Source organism: Simochromis diagramma, unplaced genomic scaffold (assembly GCF_900408965.1).
Source record: "Simochromis diagramma unplaced genomic scaffold, fSimDia1.1 OVJJ01000802.1, whole genome shotgun sequence".
NCBI lineage: Eukaryota > Metazoa > Chordata > Actinopteri > Cichliformes > Cichlidae > Simochromis > Simochromis diagramma.
In genome coordinates, this window is record NW_024387492.1 from 3789267 (window position 1) to 3812610 (window position 23344).

The 23344-nt window shown below is 43.2% G+C and overlaps 1 protein-coding gene across 9 annotated transcripts in view; it reads right to left on the minus strand.

Moving 5' to 3' along the window:
- LOC120724739 (kelch-like protein 29) overlaps positions 1-23344 on the minus strand; it is a 262953-nt gene that overhangs the window by 146933 nt on the left and 92676 nt on the right. For 8 of the 9 annotated variants that reach the window (XM_040017100.1, XM_040017095.1, XM_040017101.1 and 5 more), the window contains one exon: positions 16057-16368. In XM_040017100.1, the coding sequence (XP_039873034.1) occupies positions 16057-16329 (273 nt within the window). In that variant the 5' untranslated portion in view covers positions 16330-16368. Of the gene's footprint in view, positions 9269-16056; positions 16369-23344 lie in introns of those variants that run through there. The other variant, XM_040017102.1, reaches the window with a different exon arrangement.

Here is a 23344-nt window from a genome sequence, read left to right on the forward strand (position 1 = left end):
TTTTCACATCTTTTTCAGCAAATAATTTTCATCAAACAACAATTTAAATATTAGACAAAAATGAACCAAGCAACTGTCAAAAACTGACAAAGTAGAACAGGCAACAAGATTTCAAGAAACAAGCTGAGGAACAAAATCATTGATATCTATCGCTCTGAAAAGGGGTTCAAAGTCATTTCTAAGCCGTTGGTTCTCCGGTGAACAATGATGAGAGCCATTATCCACAAAAACTAGGAACAGCGGTGAACCTGAGTGAGCCCAGGAGTGCCCGGCCTACTAAAATTACTCCAAGAGAAAATCGACAAGCTCATCCAGGAGGTCAGAAAAGAACCCAGAACAACTTTTACCTTGAGAGAGTCCAAGGTGAAAACCACTGCTGACCAAAAAGATCACCAAGGGTTTCCTCACACTTGCCAAAAGCATCTTAATCCACAAGACTTTTGGGAAAATATTCAGTGGACTGATGAGACAAAAGTTCCAGTTTTGGGGAATTTTGAGTCCTTTTACATTTGACATAAAATTAACAGCGGATTTCATACAAAGAACATCATACCAACAGCCAAAGATGGTGGTGGTACTGCAAATTTCTTGGGATGGTTGGGATGAAACTATGAATTCTGCCCTAAAGCTCAAGTGCACTTGGGTTGCGCAGCAAGACCATGTCTTGAAAAACATCAGGAAGTCAAAGGCTTTGCATTGGCCTAGTCAAAGTCAAGACTTAAACCAGATTTAAATTTTTTACACCATTCCTGCTAGAAAACCCTCCAAAAATGTCTGAATTTAAACAATTCTGCTAAAAAGAGTGGGCCAAATTTCCTCTACAGCGCTGTGAAATACTCATTACCAGCAAAAAAAAAAATCAGGAATGGCAAATACTTTTTTATAGTGTTGTATCTGTAACATAACTAAAATAGCATTTGCTAATGATATCTAAATATAAAGCTGAAGAAAAGGTCAATAACAACTTTACAGTATCAGACAAACTCAAACTTTAGACAATGCGGCGTGATGAAGAGTTCAGAATCAGAACATAATACCTCATTATGATGCATCAGCTGAAACAGATCTCTACCGAGCTTTAACACAGCATTTGCTGAGACGTAAACCAAAAATGTCAGCTTTGCGGTTGCATTACAGAAAACTTTAGGGAACGTGGAGATGTGTCAGTCTGAATCAAAGTGCTGGGCTGCGCGACAGATGCTCCCATCCCCAGAGCCGCTCGGAGTCAATAGCAAAATTCCTTCTCCTGTTCCATGCACTTTGTGTTCTTCAATAGACACATTAAAGCTAAACAAAACGCCTAAGATCCTTTCCAGATATCAGCTCAGTGAGTGAGAAGAGCACGGCCAATTGGCTAGTGATTTTTCTTTTCCAAAGTATTTTCAGGACCTCTCTTAAGCCTCACGTTTATTGTCTCCTTTGTGCACCCAGCTGAAAACGGCAGTAAGTCAAGCAAGGAATTTTCAAAGCAAAGCCTGTCAGTGTCTATTTACAGCCATAGAAAGTACAAACACTTTTAGTCTAGCCTTTTCAAATAGGAATGAAAAAAGTAAATGTTTCTACCAGGAGTCAAGTTTCAGCCTCGGGCTGCATCTGAGGGCAATTGTCCATAACTACTCCTTTTGAAGCCGTATGCATTTACACAAATATAGCCTTGGCAGCAAAACACGAAGACAAAAATCCCTCATTGTCTTCTGCAGCATGTAACTGACGCTAAGAGCACATCAGGCCTTAATACCACAGGTGAGATGGATCTGAAGTGCCAGACATGCCGAAGAGAGGTTGTATTGTTTACCTGTGCATCTTAAACACTACTCCGTGTGCCTCCTCACTGATATCTGATATTCCACGACATGACTGATGCTTTAAAAGCCTGCATTCACTATCACCTTTCGCATGGAGTTAACCTTAAGGTGGCAGTACTTTGAATGTCAACCCCTCCACATGTGGACCTTTTTAAATGCCACCTCTCTTTATTCCGCAATTGTGGAACAGGACAGACAAAGAGAAAGGAGTGGCCATTGAGGAAGGAGAACGATGCTGGCAGATGAGGTTTTATTGCCACCAGACAAAATCCAAATGACATACAATCAGCGAGGATCAGCGGGGGGTTCATTTAACACTTGAAAGGAAATTTGGGTACTAAGTGCGGGTATGAAGGGCTAGAGTGCTGATCCACTCATTCGATGATGTGCTCAATTACATAGATGAGTGAATGGCAGCCTTGAACTGAAGAGAGGGGCTTTAGCGTCTCCAGACATCTGACTGCTGCTTTGTAAAAACTATTATCTAAAATGTGCCGTAAACAACCGAATGCGGACAATATCAATTACAACTCATTTTTCTATAAATTCCTTTTTAAATACTGAACTTGTTTAAGTGGGAGATGAAAGTGCTCGTTTAAAACTTGCATAAGCACAGAGACAGAGCACAATTAGGTCCCACCCACACGGGGAGAGAAAACACTTCATGTGATTCCACTCACTTTATAAAGCTGCCTCTGTCACAACCATATAACACAAAAAAAAAAGAAAAAAAAAAAGAAAACAAAAGACGTCTGCGGTACAAACAAGTCACAGAAGCGAGTCTTTTTCTTTTTACGAGTTATCGAAAAGCTGTTCTCTAAAGAAGAGCCCGTAGTAGAAGTGATGCAGGCAATAAGATAGGAGGCATCAGACAAAGAAGCAAGCATTTTTTTGTCCCGCTGATGAGGTTAAACTAAAGCAATTTCACAGTATTCATTTTGTGTTATAGTGAAATGTGGATAATTCAGACAGCTATGCGTAATGTCAGCAATGTAGGGGAGTCTTTATACCTCCTATTAATTCCACTGTACAGAAATTGGCTGCGATTCAGCCGAGGGCACAGTGGGGGGTGCTCATGAGATAACACTCGGTGAACAATTCTCTGTTACATAAAAAGGCTAAAATGACTATTTACACATGCTTCTAGACACAAAAAACGCCCTGGTTCTCACGAAAACAGTACAGATGATGTGCCACAACCGAAAGGAAACACTGCTATCTGACGTCTCACCACTTTTTCTTGCACAACCCATTAAATGCTAGCATTCTGCTAATGCTTCTTTAGGGATTCACAACATGACGTACTCCACCAAAGACACCCATTCCCTAATAACTGTTAAAACACAAGTGAGAAGTGTTGCTAAATCAAAACAAAAAGTCGTACGAGTGTATGAGAGGTAAAGATGATGCTGTCATTAGTGGGGAGTGCTAAAAAATTCTCTGCTGCTGCTGATTTCATGAGGACACATCTAAATAATGAATGCTTTGAAGTGGTTGGAGCGTTTTAGTACAACTAAAGTCATAACTACAGTATATTGCCAAAATTATTTGCTCATCTGCCTTCACATGGATATGAAATTGAGTAATATCCCATCATTAATCCATGTTGCTCATATATCTGCCCACCCTTTGCAGTGATAAAGGCTTCAACTCTTCTAGGAAAGCTTTCCACAAGACTGTGTTTCTGGGACTTTTTGACCATTCCTCCAGAAGTACATTTGTGAGGTCAAACGCTGATGATGGATGCGAAGGCCTGGCTTGTAGTCTCCACTCCAATTCATCCAAAAGGTGTTTTGTCAGGTTGAGGTCAGGACTCTGTGCAGGCCAGTCAAGTTCTTCCATACCATCCCTGCGTATCCATGTGTTTATGGGCCTTGCTTTGAGCACTGCTGATTAGTCATGTCGGAACAGGAAGGGGCCATCCCCAAACTGTTTCCGCAAAGTAAGGGGCAAGCCCAAGTCCAAAAAAAACCCACGCCATAATCGCCATAATGTTTTGCATTGGGTGTGGTGATGTAAGACTTGATTGCAGCTGCTTGGACATGGAAACTGATTCCATGAAGCTCTCTACGCCAGCGGTCCCCAACACCTGGACCACGGCCCGGTACCGCTCCATGAGTCGCTTGGTACCGGGCTGCGAGAGCTGAGATTCAGGTGTGAAATTTATGGTTTTCAGGGTTTTTTATCATTAACTCTGTTTCCCTGGGTCTTTTCCCATGTGTTGAGAATAAATCTTCTTTTTTCTGGTACCAGTACTGGTTTTATTTTGTTGTATTTTTCCGCGACACCTAATCTGAAGGCCACATGAAGTCTGGAGATCTGTAGGGATCGACTCTGCAGAAAGTTGCTGACCTCTGACACTATACACCTCAACAACTGCTGAAGCTGCTCGGTTATTTTATGTGTCCCACCACATCATGGCTGAGTTGCTGCTGTTCATAATCGCTTCCACTTAGTTATAAAACCACTAACAGTTGGCTGTTGAATATTTAGCAGCAGGGAAATTTCCCGACTGGACTTGTTGCACAGGTGGCATCCTATCATGGTACCACGCGCAAATTCACTGAGCTCCTGAGAGCGACCCATTCTTTCGCAGATGTGTGTACAGTCTCCATGCCTAGGTGCTCGATTTTATACACCTGTGGCCATGGAAGCAACTGGAACACCCGAATTCAATGATTTGGCTGGGAAAACGAATACTTTCAGCAAAATAGAGTATCTAATTGAAAAAATAATGAAAACTTTTGGGTTGAAGTTTCAAACAGTGGTATTTATTCTCAGCAATCTTACGGCCATCCCCCATGGAACTGGGTCCAGAAGGTGATAAAGAAATTAGCAGTAACTGGATGTTCTTTTAAATATTTTTTTTTAAGTTGCAAATACCTAACAATGGCCGCCTACTAATATACAGTCACTGACCACTTTGTTAAGTACACCTGTTGGCCATTTTGTTAAGGACAACTTGTACAAATGATTAATATCTAATCAGCCAATCACACTGCAGGAACCTGATGCATTTAGGCATGTAGAAAGACGACCTGCTGAGGTTCAAACCAAGTTCACTGCACTCAAATGAGAGCTTCTTTGGGATGGTGAGATGGAAGATTGTCATCAAGGATGTACAGCTGTGTTACGCTATCATGTCATGGACCAAAAGCTCTGAAGGTGTCCAGTACCTGCTGGATCTGTTACATGAAGAATTAAGGCAGTTCTGAAGGCAAAAGGGGCCCACCCAGTACTAGCAACATCTACCAACTTTACCTTTGTAACAACAACGTAGACATAGTTCTCTTCCAGAATATACAAACAACAACAACAAAAATCCTCTGACTTAGTAAACTGATATTTTTAGCCAGCTCAATTATTTTGGGGGAGCTTTTCAGCCCTCAGGTGGATATTGCGTGGCTGCGGCTTTATCCTACACTCGGAGCAGTTTTCAGAATATGATATACTTTGAATCAAGTTATTGCAGCCAGCACAAAAAAAAAATAAGCAACCTTGTTTCTGAGTTTCGAGGAGGATAAGAGCTAAGAGTGAGCGCTGTGGATTGAGCCATACTTTGCAGCAAAATAAGTGTTTAAAACACAACTGGAGAAAAATGGAGGGATGTCGAAGACAGGCTATGCTGCAAGAGTGGTTTTGAGAAGTAGCTGCACTTGCTTTTATACCATTTTTTGCCTTGGGGGTAAAAAAAAAAATGCTCCCGCCAGTGACATGAATTCAAGCTGATAAAGAGTGCAAACCTTTTACCTTTCAGGCCAACGGAGTCCGAGTGTGTGATAATCGCAAGATACATTTGTGTGAAGAATAACTTTTCCCTTTGACTCAGACCTCTCAACCTGTGGTGAGGAAGAGGAGCGGTGACACGCAGCGTCGGCAGCGATGACAAATGATAATGGCAAATCTAAGACGACAGCCACTTCAAATTGCCCAGGGATCAACGGTGACCTCTTGACACTTAAGCGAATCGGGCAAATCTGACAGCCTTGAACACGCCGGGCAGCGCGACGTGCCTGACCACAGCCTTGTGTGTTTCTGCTTGTTGTTCAGCGCTGTTTTCCTTTATGTTGTCATGAGATTTACTGAGAGCATTTACAGTCTTGAAGAGATGAGGACCGGGAGTCAAGCGTCGTCTGTGATCCCTCGGTGTCCTGTAACAGCTGTCTCTGGCATCAGAGCATGCGGTTGCCGCTATCCCATATTACATCTCTGCCACTCAAAACCAACGGATCAGCAATCCAATTTCACACAAGCGCGCTCAGAGGGTGGCATTGCTGACGCAGGAGTGGGGATCTATGCCTCAACAAAGACAAGAAGTTGTTTGAAGTCGCAAAAGGGGTGGTGGACTGGAGGGGGAAGCGCAGAGATGGGCAGACGAATTAGATCGAAAAAGTAATAGAGGTGTGATGGAGCAAGATGAAAAAGAAGAGAGAAAAAAAAAAGCCCGGGATTTCTAGGCCTTTGTTGCTGTCATCAAATCATGCAACTGCAGAGGGTAGCATAAGCTACTAATTTCCCCAACAAATACGAGCACAGGAGACAAACTAATGCCAACGAGAGCCTCCGAGACAAATCCGCTCTTCGTAAACACACCTTTGTCTAGTGACGCTCACCGTGCCAGTTTCTCCTCAGCCAAAGACCGGAGGGACAATGATCTCCATGTACTGGTGGGAGAGCAGATGTACAGTATTGGATGACAACACACTCCTCAAACCCTTTCAATATAACACCCTCATATTGCATAGTCATTGTGACACAAATAGAGAAGGGACTTGCGTCTCGTCTTTCACACAGCAGAGAGAGATTCAAATCTGATATCCAATGACTGCTTATTAGATTGAGCCATCAGGCCGCCAGTTTGGAGCCAGACTCATAAGACAGCCGGTGTGTTGAGAAGGCTGCTTTTCCATTTCCACCCACACATATATGCACACACACACACACACAAAAACACAACAGAAAAAAAAGGAGAAGAGCAGGCCCCTACTGGACAATCTTCTCTTCTAATGCCAGAGCCGTGCATGCAGAATGTTTTTGTAAAGCCCACCGTAACCAGTTACAGACACACCGCAGAGCCAGCCCCCCTACCCACAAAGGTCTCCTATTTTGGGGTATCCGTGGATTTCTTTGAACAATAGCTCATCTCGGTCTGTTTTATTTTTCTTTTCCCAAAGGCGTCCAAATCCAACACGTGCACCGAAAGCAGAAAAAGACAGAGAGAGGGAAGACTTGGCCGGGCTGCAGAATCGTTACAGGGGAAGAGCTGGATGGATAATTGCAGCGCTACATTGTCGAGACAAAAGGTCAGCTGGGATCCTACCTCTGTGGGTCTGTGGACAGGATAGACAGACACGGGAGCACTCATGAAAAAAGATGTGGGTTAGATGAAGCCCGCGGGACACTCCTGTCACCGCGAGAGTGACGAGACAGACTAAGATAACACTTTCCTTCACCTGTCCTTTGACCTGTTGCTTCGTTATCCTCCCACATCTGCCCGCTGTTTCGTTTTTATGTGGATTTTTCTTTCTTTTCTTTTACCAACCTTTCCTCCCTAAATCAAGACAGCTATCAATATTTTTTTGGACAGCGAAAGATGACGTTGTCCTAACTTTGCGATGAGGGCGAGAGATTTCTGATAAATCTGTCATCGGATTCATGACTCCCATTCACAACCCGTCCGATTTAAAATGTGAATACCGGACAAAAAAGAAAAGAAAGAAAGAAAAATACAGTTTTGACAGTTCCTTTTTTACAATGCCTTTTTCCCTCTGACAGTTTGACAGTATGCAGTCCTCATGACTGAGGAGTTCACCTGTCTCTCTGTCTGTCTCTGACTCTCTCTCTGTGTCTGTCCGTCCATCTGTCTGGCTGGCCGGCTGGCTCTGTATCTCTGTCCTTGATTAGCAATCATGGCGGCGTAGCGTGGTCTGATTCAAAGCGGGAAGCTTTAATTCTTCCCACATGGCGCAGAGACGTCCAGACCCCAGCGCCGTTGCTCCAGGTAAACACACGATCGCTGCATCTCATTAACACTCAAAAGTTTCCCTGTATCATGTGAAGGAAAATCACTGCCTAATCCTCCCACTGCTCCCTTGAGGCCCGCCGATTCTTAGTGCCTCTGGCGTAGATGGGTGACAGCACATTTGTTTGTCCACAAACACCCCGATGATGTTTGCGATTACACACACACACACACAAACACAAAAAAAAAAAAGAATTAATGCCTGAGTAATGGAAAGTAAAAGACTGAAGTAGGAAGTCTTAGTTCATTAACTGTCAGACCAATTAAGATCAGGTGTACGCATCGGCAAGCTTTGAATGTTTTCCTCGCTTGTATGTGCCAGGAATTCAAACTCTCATTTTCCAGTGATGAGAAGGAGGAAAAAAAAATCCAATCAGAAGAAGCAAAAAGAAAGTGGCGTTTTTAATAGCGCGCTCGAGGGCGGATTTTCTGCATACGCACCCGCCGAAGGGCTGTCTTTATCCAAACTGACACCTCCACCAGATGGACAAGGCGGAAAAAGAGCTGACAGGTTCGGCTCAGCTCTTTGTTAGACAAGCTGACTTTTAGCGCTAAAATATCCTCCGACACATGCACCACTTAACCGCTTACAAAGAAGAGAAGAAGAAGGAGGGGTGGAAAAGAAAGAGTGAAACAGACCTCTGGCTCCGCATATTTAAAGTTGAATAAGTGTTCAAACGCTGAAAGTCACATAAAGGGACTCTTGACTCACCTGTGAAAACGCCTTCAGGTTTTACATGATGCCATATAGATAATAAATGAAAGCTGCCGTGCTGAAATAAAGGGTTTCTCATCAATCAGTCAGCTCTACTTCAGAGGAATTGTCTTTTAGAAGCTTGATTTTGGTGACATTTTTGCAGTGAATGAAAATGGCACGCAGCAAGTCTGCGATGGGATGGCAACACGTACAGTAGAAGCTAATAAATCACATCCAGGCAGCGGCGGCGTGAAGATTGTTTACCTTGCTGCAGCTCAAAGAGAACGATAAAGGTGCCTTAGAAAGATCGCACTATTTAGTATTTAGGGAGAGTTTGGAGTATATATTTTGACTCTTAATGCAAGTCAAAATGTCAGGGATGATAAAAAAAGGACCACGTGATATTTTTTTTTCTTTTTACTATTCTTAACCAGCTCTTGTAAACCATCTCGCTGAATTATCTGCACCGTCAGTTTATGTCCATCAGCATAAAGGCACGCTGGATGACATCCCTTCAAGCTGTGAAGCGATCGTTTTTTTTCTCGCTGCGATGATCAGTGTTCTCAGCTTCCCTCGTAGAAAGCGAGCAGCGCTTTCGGCGCGACCCCATGGTGAGTCTGCCTCGCTTTGTAAAATGTAAAGTTTCATCTTATCTCGATGATGGAGTTGCATCGCAGTGTTTGACAGAACAATTGTGGTTTCCTCCACTAGCTCGAGCTAATTCAAAAGCAACCCTCACCTGGCGCCTCACCCCGCCTCCCTCCCTCTCCTCCCGTCTCCGTTCCGGCGCTCTCATCCCGCTTCCCCAGTGTGTGCCTACTTAAACTTTAATCATCTCATATTCAATACATTTCACAGCGACTCGTCACAAAGTTATCCCATTTTTCAAAGGACCCCCCACCCCACCCTCACCCCCTCTTTAGCCTCAACCTCGGTAGAGATTCAATAATTTTTCGCTCTTCCAGTCTATTCATTACAAGGCTCCCTGACACCGCCGTGACATTCACATGGAGTGTTTCTTTACGCAGATATTAAGGCTCTGCGAGATAATAAGAATAAAAGCTAAGCTAAGCCGCTGCTAATGCACTACAAAGGTGATGCCCCGGTCGTGTCATACTGGTAGTTTTTTTTAAACGCCTCAGCGCTGACCAGAACATCTATCACTATATTAGCTGGGGGGATGCAGAAATAGAAAAGACTCTGAAGAAACGTGCTTTTTGCAAGCGTTCTTTCTTTTCTTCTTCTTTTTGATTGTGTCAGAGTGAGGCCATGACACCCGCGGTTCAGTGTTGTGTTGGTCACAGTATGGGGTCTGCTTCAATCCACTGGCTACCTGACCTGGCTGAAATCAATGACCAGTGAGATACAATGTGTAATTTTGTTTTAAGAGAAGCTCTATTGATTGTTGCTGTCACCGCTTCGAGGGTTTTTCATTTTGCTTTTGTTTTTTTTTGGTTTTTTCCCCCCCTTTGAGATGCTTATCTTGGATCAAATCATTGCTGAAGCAACACTTTTAATGCAAATATCAACTTCAAGCTCAAACTGTTGGCTGATACCAAACTATACGTCTTCTATTTACTGCAAATCGCTGCTACCCAGATTTTTTAGACTTTTTTTTTTGAGACGCTACAAAATACAAAGCATAACCTCCACAGATTGTCTTTAAATAATTCATATTGGACTTTAGCTAGAGACTCTCTGCGTTTTGCACCTTCCTACAACAGCTATCTGACCAGAATAACACAGGATTACTTACCTACTGAGTGCAACAACATTAAACTAATGAGATGGCTACAGGCTAAACAAATAGCAATCACGGTTCGAGACTGCTCGAAAGATCAGAAACCAAAATCTCATCAAGAAACATTTTCAACAGAGAAACGAATGAGATGTAAACAGAGCGAAATCAAAATGCCAGTGATGCCGTCCATCAACATAAACCTTCAAGCAAATGATAATGATGTATTTTTGGCGGTCACTTGATCGATATAAAGGCTGTACTGATGTGAGACTCTTGGATTTTTTTCTGATTTTGGACACATTTAAAATTTATAAAAGTGGACCCCAGACAGACCGCAAAACAGCGGTCATCTTGTCCATCTTATCCAACATCATCGGTGCTCTGCCAATGAATCGTTCAGCTTATCACCATGCTCTTGCTGTACTAGTTGTGTCTGCTGCATTTGGGTTATACGAGGGCTGGTGAAGAAATTCCAGCTACCACTACTGTTAAATATCAGGGGAGGATGGATTAAAAATTTCACACTAAGGGATTAGTCCATGCAGCAAAATCCATATGTTTCAGCAGCCTATCTGTGGGAAGATAATTTCTGAGTAATGTGTTAGGAGATAAAAAATTCCAGCTTTAGTGCACATATAAAGTCTATAAAATCCTCACTAACCTTAATAACAGGTTGTAACATGAATGTGCAAACGTTTAGCCGCAGCATTAAAGCATTAACACATATACAAATCCATCCATCTACACATTTTTAAAAGCACACCCCTTATGTGTATCACACAGAAGAAGTGTGAAACTCTTTTTAACTCATTATTGAAGCCAGCGATGCGTCTTCAGCTTTATAAACTGTGCACAGTAATGTCACCTCTCTCTTTTTATGTCAATAGTGAGGACGTGCGACTATGCTGTTTGCATAAGCATTGCTTAATTGTCCCCAGGCAAAAGCAGCTGGACGATAGTATTTCAGTTCAGCGTGTGACTTAACGCAATGTAAAAGATGAGATTAATAAAACGGCACAGCATGTGCCTTTTAAGGATGTCCCTTATGCAAATGTTTAGCTCAGACGGCTTGTCCAGCTAATATGTTCTGGTTGGAACTTCAAGCGCTCCGCAACTTCGATGCAATTACGTTCAATTAAACAGAATAGTGAAGCAAGGAAGTCTCATCCAGAACTGAGCATCACACACTAAATGATTTAGGACATGTACACATACTCCTTTGATCCCCATGTAACCAAATATTAGATGTCCCTCTTTTAATATGCAGTTGGCTTTAAGAAAACATTGGTTGTACTGGTGGCACACATATACCCGTCCACAGATATGTCAGAAAAGGTGCTGTTTTTTAAATGATGAGTAAATAACACAAAGTCGGAGCACAACCTCCACCAAGGCCATTGCACCTTTTTGCTAGTTTAAGGCAAGCGTTCAGAATTTGCACCAAAATCTGACGAGTACTTCCTTTACCCGTGCTCCACCTCTCCTCCAAGTTTTATGGAATTTGGCCTTGCTGTGTGAGCCTACAGTAATATTCCTGACAGGCACCAGGCCTCAGCTCTTGCCTCGACCTGCTCAGATGCTACGATGTCTGTTTAGTTATTACCTAGTAAATTGACTCTCATTGATATTCTAAGGAAAAAATGCTTTGGAAAAACGACTAGCATGCTGAGTGAAACTGAGCTTTTCCCTGACATTCACGATACTGTTCATCAGCCGGAGACACAATGGCTCTGTTTGATAATTACATCCAATTCAACATCTGTGACAGCAGCACAAAATGCACGTTAAATTAAGTTTTAAAAAAAATAATTAAAGGGATAACAGAGCATAGGTCTACATTAGCAACGGTTCATTGTTCCATGTGGTTAGCTTTACATGGACAATGCAGCCAGATGGCCCTTTTCGAATGTCAGCATTTACCCTACACGCATATGTACACCTGCACATATACACGTGCACATGTACATCGGACCAGTGGAAATCAACATAGTCCACTAGCTTTTTAGTGTATATGTGGACAGAGCAGGGACACGGGTCCCGTGGAGAGCGAGCTACAGCCGTCCATCAGACTCTTTGTGACCGCCAACAGCTTTGATCAAAGATGACAGAGATCAAGTGAGGACAGTATGCAGCCAGGAAGAAGATAGAGAGACAGGCTCCCACAGTGTTGGCCAGTTCTTAAGGCTTCTGGTATCTTTTGTAGGCCACTATTAAAGCAGAACCCAGACTATGTATTTCCTTTTCTAAACTGTGCTGGTCTCTACTGCCTACATTACAAAGGACTGTCAGGAGCAAACCAAAGCAAAGTAAATCCCTGAATAAGATTGGCATCTTGGGAAATAACCACACAGTTGTTGCTGTGCGCGCACACGCTCGCACTCATGCACGCACTCCCCCATACGCTGTATGTTTAAACAAGTGTGCACTCAGATGCAATGCAAAGTAGTTAATTGCTATGGCAGCCATTGAATGATGACAACGGCCACGGTGGGAGTTGGCGAGACTTTGTCTGAATGTATGTAATTATTCAGCTGCACAAAAGGAAGGGCCGATGCGGTGCCAAAGCAGATTCACTGCGTCTGTGGTCAGTGTATTCAGCGGGGAATCTAATGATGTGCACTTGTGGGCTAAATTACCAGAGCATTGTTTACCTCTGCTCTTACAGAGCAGATTCCACCAAGAGCAAGAGACCAAGAAGTCCAAGTTAAAGAAAATGATCTGACAGTGAGGAGGAATGTAGAGAGAAGATGAATGGTATCCATGGAAGCGGAGGCTGGGGAGAGGCTAAAATGTCTAACTCCTTTTTGGTAAAGGCCTCTCTCTTCACACGTTGCTGACAGCCAGCTTGCTAGCAAATCCCAAGACGAAGGGGTGGAAAACACAAACTGTACAGCTCTTGACTATACCACTCAAGACACTTTCAAGCTGCAGTTATTTTCTAAACACAAATACAACGTATAATCAAATCAGGAATGAATGCACCTAAGTCACTTGAGGCCTTAAAAAAATAGCTTTATAATACAGTTTGGATTAAATATCATGGTCACAATGGAGCGAGAAGAGATTGCTTTTAATCTTTGACAGCGGTTCACCATCTTTTGCTTCTGATCTACCTCAACAGCCTTGTTACACTTGAACTCCTCCTTTGTCTTCAACACTGGTTCTAATGAATTTCATTTCAGCTAAATATTTCTCCACAATTTTTAATTAACTATTAGCTGGATATTTTTAACTTACTTCCCTTAAGATCCACTTATTTTATTATGCTTATTGGCCAATTTACTTAATATATTTAGTAGGGGTGCAACGATACACAAAATTCACGGTTCGGTTCGATACTTTGGTGTCACGGTTCAATATTTTTTCGATACAAAAAAATTGTTCATGCTTTTTTAATTTGTCATTTATTGAAATTATAAATATATATTTTAACTCAAAAGTAGTTTTTAAATTTAATGTTGTTGAAACAACAAAGTAAGAAAAAAATAAATCTATCTGATCGAGAAATCACTCATCTTTGGAAAAGAGAGTTTATTACAGAGAAATGGCTCTTTCCAAAATAAAAGCTATACTACTATACGCTTCTTCTGGGGTATACTCTCAGCAGCATATTAAACATATCAGGTCCCCATAAGGAGAATCATGTGCTAACAGCTGTCTAAATGACTGGGGTAAAGTTTGTAGCATGCCTGCTTGTTGTTGTTGTCTGCTTCCATTTGTCTTTGCACTAGGATGGTGTCGGCGTAAATGTGCAGTCATATTCATTGTGTTCCCACTAGTGCTGTCAGCGTTAATCTGAAATGAGGTTAATGCCACAACACGGCAAATCTCCGTTAACGAGCTACCACGGATCGCCCGTGCGTGGGGCTGGACGGCGTCAACACGTTAACGAGCAAACTGGCAGTAGTTCCCACCCATGTAATTGAGCATTGCGTGGCACATCCAACATACTGTTTTACTTTTGTCCATGACGCGCTTACCTTCAGGGTCATACTTCACATGAAGACCAAAATAGTTCCAAAGGCCAGATCTGAATGAGGGTGGGGGAGGTTCAATTTGCCATGTTGCAACGAGCTTAGCTTCAGTCTTGCTAGCTTGTGCTGCGCTCAGTGGATCTGCGCTCGACAGTGCAGCCTAGGCGGAGTAGTCGAACGCAGATCCACTAAGTTCTCAACACAGACAGCATCGTCTGAAGGAAAGTTGATAAAATAAATTAAAAATTTTGTATTGTTCGATACATATGCGTACCCAACTGAATGCACTGTATCGAACGGTTCAATATCGATACGAGTATCTTTGCACCCCTAATATTTAGCTAACACTCTGGCATGCTAGGCTACTTTTGTGATACACGCTAACCGCTCCATACTGTTTGCTAACAGTTTAACTGCTAGCCCCACTTTTACATCACCTGTCTACACCATTTCACCTGTTTATTAATTGGTTAGACAACAATTTCATCTGTTAACCCATACTGTTATCTAGCAATATAATTGCTAGTCATACTTTTTCAAAATAATTTACAGTGTTATATTCATAACTTTGCTTTATAGCCACATTAGCTGTTTAGCTAGCTGGCTAACAATTTCTGTTAACTGCTGTTAATGCATATTGTGGATAGCAATTTAACTGCTAGATAGGTAACAGCTAACAATTTCAGCTTTTAACACATATTGTTAACTAGGAAATTTACTAAGATGTCCCACCTCTGATCAGAGAGGCTTCTTCAGTACTAAAACATGAGATTTGAAAATTCTTCAAAAAAACTCTTAACACAACTTTATGTTCATATTTTTACCTGACTACCATAACAGGTGTGTATCTATTATATTTGGCTAACAATATTAATTGTTAATCCATGATGGTACCTAGCAATTCAACTGCAAGCCAAAAAAATTACCTTTTACTAATTTTGCTGACTACTGTGTGAACTATCAGTTATAATTTTTGCAAAGAAAATTAATTTGGTTATCTATACAATGTATTAAAGTAACTAACAAAATATATGTTTATGCATTCTTTTTAGATGCTGCTTTGTACTGCTCGTACATTAATTTTAATTATCCGTTAATGCTTCTATGCAAACCTGTTCGGGTCCACTTAATTTATTATTTGTAACAACTAAGCTAAATCTTTCCCACTGGTTAATGCAGAAATATCGCCTGGGACACTGGGAAATCAATGACCTACAAGATCAATATATACTGATATGGTATATAATAATATGGCTCCCTTTGTTTGCTTGTTTCTAGCGCACTACAAATCATCACCTTAAAGCAGAACCCATCTGAGTCAGCTGTCAGAGATCATTTAAATAATGTAAGAAAAAAATGACAAAGGAGGCAAAAGCAGGACAAGCCAGCAATTTGGCAGAGAGAGAAAATGAAGATGGAAGGAAAATGGTTTGGCAAGAATGTGCAGAGAGAGCAGCAAAACTGGAGTGAGGGATAAAGGTAAAGAGCAAAAGAGGCTGCAGAGAGAAACAACAGAGGGGGTTTGAGGAGCTGAGACAGTTGAACCATGAAGACAGGCGTGCCAGTGCAGAAATGTTTGGGAAAAAAAGTGGGAGGGAAGAACTGGAAGACACACAGAGCGAGAGAAGAAAGCAGAAGAGTCTCAAAAGCATGGAAAAAGTTAGATATTACATCCAGTTGGGGAGTCATCACAGATCGAAAAGTTGACACAGTGAGAGGAAAGAAAGCCTGACAGAGCAGTAAAAGAGATCGAGAGCTGTCCAAGAGGAGTCAGAGGGAAGCAGGTGTCCCAGCATCCATTTGGATGAGCCTCTTACCTTGGCTGATGCCGGAGCCACCGATCCTGCTGCCGAGATGCCTCGCTTGACCACTAAGTCGCTGCTCGATGTTGTCACGGCAACTGTAACTGGAGTTGGAAGAAGGGAGGGGATGACTGGGAGGGGAAGGAGCCCCGGACGGTTGTTGCCGTTGACAACGGCAGAGGCACAGCTATGATTGGCTCCTCCATTGTGGAGGCCAGAAGGACGGATGTCTCTCCGCTCCCAGGGTGCCCGGTAGTCCCTCTCAAAGCGATGGTGGTGGCGTGACATCACTTCCTCTTCCTCTCAGAGGGAACAACAGGGGCAGGCCTGCGTGAAACGGGAAACGGGAAGAGGGTAAAGGTCATTTCAACCACGACGTGCAAGCGGCAGCGAGCGATACAGACACGAATAGAATAAAAGTTTCTGGGAAAAAACAAAGAAAAGAGCGACACGTAAAGAGTGAAACAGTCAGTCAGTAAATTAAGGAGAAAACATGTTGACATGAAGGTGTAAATGCTCACAGCATCTGCTCCCAGCGCACCTGACTGACGCGAATACACTGCGGTTCATTTGTTGCCTCTAATTCCTATTCTCCCAGTCATTAACGAGGGCTGCGACAAGAGCGAGAGAAATGAGCGCCGCTGAGCAGCTCTATAAAAAACACCATCAGTGCCAAACCATAAGGAGCCAAATGTGTTATGCGAGGCGTCTAGGCACGGCGACGACAGGTTCAAACAAAATGGCTGAGCCAGACGCAAGCAGGTACACGCTCAGTTCAAGTTGTCCTGAGGGCGGCGTGAGCAGTAACACGACCTTGCGGTCAAAACTCATTCATCTAAATAGATAAATACCCGCGTCACCCCCACACCCCAATTACAGCTCATCTCATACATCTAATGGCTGGTTAATTCAATCAGATTGCCCTTGAAGTGCATTGGAGGGTTCTCCCTTTTTCAAGCACAGCAGGCTGCGATTAGGGATGGGTACCGGTATCCGGTGACATAAACGGTAGTAACCAGACCGAAAAGCAGCGCACATTTCGGTGCTTTTTGTTTCCTGAGATGTCATACACTTTGGATTCCAGCCAATCATTTTGCGAGGATAGTAGGCGGGCCCAGGTAGGTACGTTCTTTTAGAGCAGAGCTACAGATTAAAAAAACGCCCAAAGCGAAGCGGTCTAAAGTCTGGCTGTACTCCACAGCAAAAGATGCAAACTCAGCAGCCTGCAACAAGTGCTTTAAGCTGATACTGTGCAAAGGAGGTAACACCTCGAATCTGATGAAACACCTGGCGACGTATAGCATTTTGTTAAAAGCCAAGAAATGCGCCGTATTTGATAGCTTGCTGCGAGACCTCACACCGTGCACATCTACTGCGCGTGGGTTGCCTGTTATCGGACCCGGAGTTAGCAACATCCCCCAAGAACCCGAAGAGGAGAGTCCTGGCTCCTAGCCCTGCCAGTGTAGCAGAAATGATGACGGATGATGATGCAGCAGCAGCCGTTCTTCTCTGCGTGAGTCGCTTAATGTTGTTCGTGTGTAATTTACGTTGAGTAGGCTAACCACGTTATTAAATTAATGCACGTAAGGTGAACTAGCAAACACCGTGGTAGTTACATGCGGCTGTCTTCTTGTTTGATGGCAGATACTCCCTTCACCCTGGCCAAAAAGGCTAAAATGACCAAAGGAAAAGTGGAAAACAGCTAAACATGAGAGGTTTTTGGACAAAGTTTGTGTTTTTTCCATTGATTAAGCACTGCTTCCAGCCAAGAGTGATGCCATATATGCCCCATAGCTGCAGAAAAGGCTAACATTGTTATCTTTTTACAAAAAAAACAGCTAAACATGAGAGGTTTTTGGACAAAGTTTGTGTTCTACATTCTTTAAGCACCAGTTCGAGCACCGTTTAAGCACCGGCACAGTTTCAAAAGTACCGGTTTGGTACTGGTATCGGATAAAAACCTAAACAATACCCATCCCTAGCTGCGATAGGCTAAGAGGTGACAGCAAGCTGGAATTACATCAGAATGGAGCACGGCGCTATTGTGCAGCAGGAGCAGCGTATCACTCTTCTATTATGTCATAAATCAAAGTGGTACGGGATCTGAGCAGTGAAATCCATCACTGATGGGTTTCTAGTGCATTGTACTCAACCTCACCAAAGCCACGTTATGCTTCTCAAAGCCCTTGATAACAGATGAAATAAATATATAACAAGCTCACACCAGGTTCAGCGAGCCCCATGCAAAATCCCCTGGTCTGCAAGGAGAGAATGACAGCGGATGATAAGTCTGTATTCTGCACGCTGGGGTCTGTCATGCTGCTTCTTAGCCTCACAGAGGAGGGAACGCCTTGAAATGCCGGCTTCTCTGTGAGTATCTCTGTGTGTGCGCGCTAGTGTACAAAAGCAGCATATACTACAACTGAATGTGTTTAAGCCCAGCCGTGCAGTATAAGAGTCTACGAGGAAGCTGCAAATGAAAGGTTCTCTACAAAGCTTTGATGGAAGCGATACACCAAGCAGCCTGCGGTGGGAGCACCTGCCCTACTGTAACTTTAGCTGCTGTGACCATCCATTTATTTATCCACTACAATTCTCTTTCTTCCTTTGTGTTTTTATCGTCTGTATTTTCTTATGTTATATATACACCCACCTCTCTCAATCCTCAGTTCATTTCATTCCCCTCTCTAATACAAGGTCTACTCTGTGCAAACACAGCAAGCCGATCCGTGGCGACAGAGTCAGACGGAGCAACCGAACGCTTCGGGACAACTCTCTCACGCTCTCTTCTCACTCTCTCTGCAATAACCTTACTCCTTCTCCACAGTAACCCCTTTTAATAACCTCAAATTTTCCAATAGAATAAGCTCGAATTATCTCTAAAAATATGTACAGAGAGACTAACAAGATTCTAGGCCAGTGGAACAATGGCAGAGTTAGAGCCAGGTAATATTCTCTTATCTCCCGAGCTCCACACCTCAGCAAAGAAATAAGAGGGCAGTTAGAAAAATTCCTCCACATGAAAACAGTGGAAGAAAAAGCAGAAAAAAAGGGACATTATCTCCACAAAAGTCAGAATTGAGGGCAAGAGTGCATTTGCTTTCACAATTTCTTTTTATCAGCGCGTTTCAGATGTGAAGTGAAGACATGCTATTGTGCATCCAGTGTGCTATCTAGTCTAGACGGTGATTCACTGGAAAACAGAGTGTGTTTTGTCTCCCGGTAAACCTCTTAGGACATCGGTGCACTTGAGAACAAATCAATCCATTTGATTAAAGAAAAGGCATTGAGCAAGTTTGCATGTGCTCACACTAGCAAGCTCTGTGGAACAAACCTCACTAGGGTAGCACCACACATCACAGGATAGAGGAATGAAACAAGCAAAGTCGCCTCCTTTGCCGTCTTCTATTTATCGCTAACGGCTAAAATTCAAAACATGAACAAAGTTATTCAAATACCTTCTGGAGCGCTGTGGGGATTATCCAGTGCCCATTTCAATAAAAAAAATGTTTGTTTTTCAAAATTAGTCTGTTAAGAGAAATGCAAAAAATAGTTTGTCTGATGGAATATTTTGATCTGGCACTTCTGAGTTATTTGTAGCCAAGGCTGGGGAAACAAGACATGCACTTCAGGGTGAAGGGTTAAGGTTTTAAACACATAAAATAGCTCAAGTATTTCACAGCTTTCAAATCATATGAATGTCAAATCAAAAAATGGGTAAAAATGAGTAACGTGATGAGAATGTAAGGTTATCCACTGAATTCCGTATTTTAAATAAGGTGAAAACAAATTGATGACAAAGTCAAAATAACTTCTGTAAGAACATTTGTACTAATTCAAGTATCCATCCGTCCTCTGTTGCTTACTGGATCTGTTGTGGAGGCAGCAGTCTAACCACAGACTGCCAGAACTTGCCAACCCCGACCACCTCCTTCCTCTCTTCCAGAGACATTCCCAGGCCAGAGATGTAATCTTTCCAGTTTGTCCTGGATCTGCCCTGGGAACATGCCTACCATGCTAGTCAGATGCCCAAACCACCTAAATTGGCTCCGTTTGATATAGAGTAGCTCTACACAAAAAATCCTTATGAGGAAATAAAAACTCAAGAGACACAACCGTACCCAGGGCAGGGCTGACGGGCCCTGGGGCAGGGGCCTGGTTGGAGCTAGCCTGAAAGAGCTACAAGAGTGGCTGTAAGGTTTGGTGCATTGTAGAAGCGGCAGTCAGAGGTCCTTGCAGTCCAATCCCAGGCAGTGTTATAATTAATGTTTTGATATAAATACAATTCAAACAAATTTAAAACCATGTTATAAACAGCTGTACTAATGTGATTTTTTGCATGTGCATTTTGATGTTAAAATGACTGAAAATACTCAATATAACGCTAATATGTCTGTGTAAAAGCACAAGTGAATGAAAAACACAATGAAGCAACAGCGCCTGCGAGCTGATTAATTAGAAAAGGTTAAATGTAGAACTCGGGATACAGAAAAGAATTAGTCACCGTGAAACAAATGCAGTTCTTCATGATTGACAGCATTGCTCATGAGGGGGCTTCTGCACAACAGAACAAGTGCAAAACAATTAAAGGGTTAGCTCCGTTTTGTATAAACAGTATGCAAAGCTGCTATTTTCTCATGTCTCATATAACATCACGGCTCCTAATCAGAGGTCTGCGTGCTCCACATTTCCTTTCTTACTTTAGATAGCGAACGCAAACATCCAGCTTAGCATCATCGAGCGCCTCATACACACGACAAACGCTTCTGTTGTTTTCTAGAGGAGACTCTCACATTACCATGCTTCCCATTCTATCACTCACCCAAGTGGCATTTTCAGATTCTTGGCTCTACATTTCAATATCTGCACAATCCTCTAAGTGAATTCCTGTCATCCTGGCACTATGCATGTCAGTATGTACTGTGGAACTGGAGGCTGGCAACAGATCCCCGCAGAACGAGTGTCACCGAGACAAATCCCACTACATTTATGGTCCTCGGTGAACAGAAGGATTTAAGCTACTAATTACAGAGACTTAAATTCCCTCCACGGCTACGTTTCTGCCACTGCTTGAAAGTCTGCGTGTGCGTGCGAGCCCACGTTGAGAGAGTGCGTGCTCTGTGTGTGTTTTGTCCTTTTTTTTTAGGTTAAGTACGAGAAGGCGATAAAGGAAATGTCGCTCTCGGAGGTCCTCGTGGAAACCAACACCCAACACACCTGTGGACTCTGCCAGACCAGATAAACACTCGAATGCATCACATCTCCAATGACACTCGGCTCTGCACCGCTCCGCTCTGGGGAGGTGGTGCCAATGAAGATTTGCCCATTTTCTTTCACATCCAATGAAGTCACTGTCAAACTCTGGACGAGGTGACGCCGATTCAAGAGGAGGGCTGATAACCTTCGCTGTGAGGCTCACGTGTTTAAAGTCAATCTAAGGGCTTTTATTTTTTAAAGTTCATAAGATATAATGACAGCACTTCAGTCATACCCTACAGCAATTAATGAGGCTCTTCAGCTCCTGCAATCCTGCCAGCATGTTAATAATCTAACCTGAGGGTATCAGTTTCCCACGCCAAATGCTGTTTTCTGACTAAAAACAGCTGATGATCTCTTCTGTAAGATGAGAAAAAAACAAAAATTAGTACAATTACTAATCGTCTGGAAGCCCAAATAGCAACAAAAATGCTTTGGTTTCCAGCGAGAGCAAAGGGACTCGAGAAAGTAACACAATTACTATGTCAGGAATCGAGCCTAATGAGCTGACTGACTAGGATTCTCCGTTGTGTTGTCACATCGTTGAGTGCAAGGCTGTCAGCTGCAGTGTGTTGGTGGCTGGGCGCTACTTTTCCCCCGCAAAAAAAAGAGGCAATAAAAGAAATATTGATGAATCAGAACCCAAATTTCAGCCAGCTCCACGTGTACGCGCAACAGATACAGAGATCAGATTAGATTCCCCTGCGAAACGAGGAGTTTACGACAACTTTAGATTCTTAAGCAGCAACGCTTTGGGGGGGGGGGGAAACAAAAAAAAAAAAAAGTTGTCTGGCAGGTTGGGAATGTGAGACACACACCCTTTAGAGCAGCATCTGTCACTCCGAGGCGGCAAACAGCATGTTGGGGTGCGCGTGACAGAACTGCGTTAACAAAGCCATGTGGGAATGAGCGGGGAGCCACAGATAGACGTGAGGAAAGAGGCAGCGTAACAGATGGACAGAACGCAGCGACGACGGAGAGACAGCCAGACAGTGTGCGAGAGAGAGAGCAAACGAGATATAACAGCAGTAAAGCGTGCGTGCGCTTGTGAGTGTGTGCGAGCGCGACACGCAGCCTGAAATAGAGAGAAGGGTGTTAAGGATGGAGATCAAGGTGGAGTGGGGCGGGTGGTGTGTCATACGTCTGTTCTGGGGTGTGATGTTTGCTTTGCTAGCACATTCTGCCCTGTGTTTAATACCACCCAGCAGTTCCTCCTGCTACAGATACTCCCCAAGAGTGAGGGCTCCGTTTCCAATCTGTAGTAGTGTTTATTTCTATTGACCCAGTGACAGCCCAGCTTTCACCGTGCTCGCGCACAAACAGCCACGTGCTAGACTCACGAGGCTGCGCTAATGATCGGCCCGTCCATCAGCGAGGCTGGATGGTACAAACGAGGGCTGGGGATAGATGGCATGCTGTAACTTTATGAGGACAAGATATTGCTGTAAATGAGCGGCCCTGTGGGAGACACGCACCGAGTATAGAGTAACTACCGCAGGTGCACACACACGCCGCATACACAGCAATCAGAAATGTGCTGACAGTCCCTCCAGGACGACGGAGGTATTCACCCTGATATTTAAATAATGGGAGAGACTGTTGGTACAGGAATAGCCCGAAGCGCAGCGAGCCAGAGTCTCGGGCCTTTAAAATTCTCCTTCACAGCTAGAGTCCGTCCCAGATGATGAGTCACGCCTGATGATGAAGATACAGCGCTGTCTTAAATTGGATGTTTCGCTGCCATTACACACACACCTGCCTATAAAAGCATTCCCGCACAAGCCTTATTAATTAGGCAATGTGCAAGAACCTAAATTTGATGGGAGAGAGTTAATACGTTCTTGGTGGGGGGGAATTTTTCTTTCCAGCATTTTTTTGTCTTTTTTCCCACCTTGATGAAGCAAACTGAATTGCCGGGAAAGAAAGAGGGCTTCCTGGGTATTTTTAGCTTTCCTTCTTAAGGACGCGAACAGGAGAAAATCTAATTGATGTTCCAGGAGAAGAGGTGGGAAAAAAACCCGCTGGAACAACAGAGCAGAACCCAGAG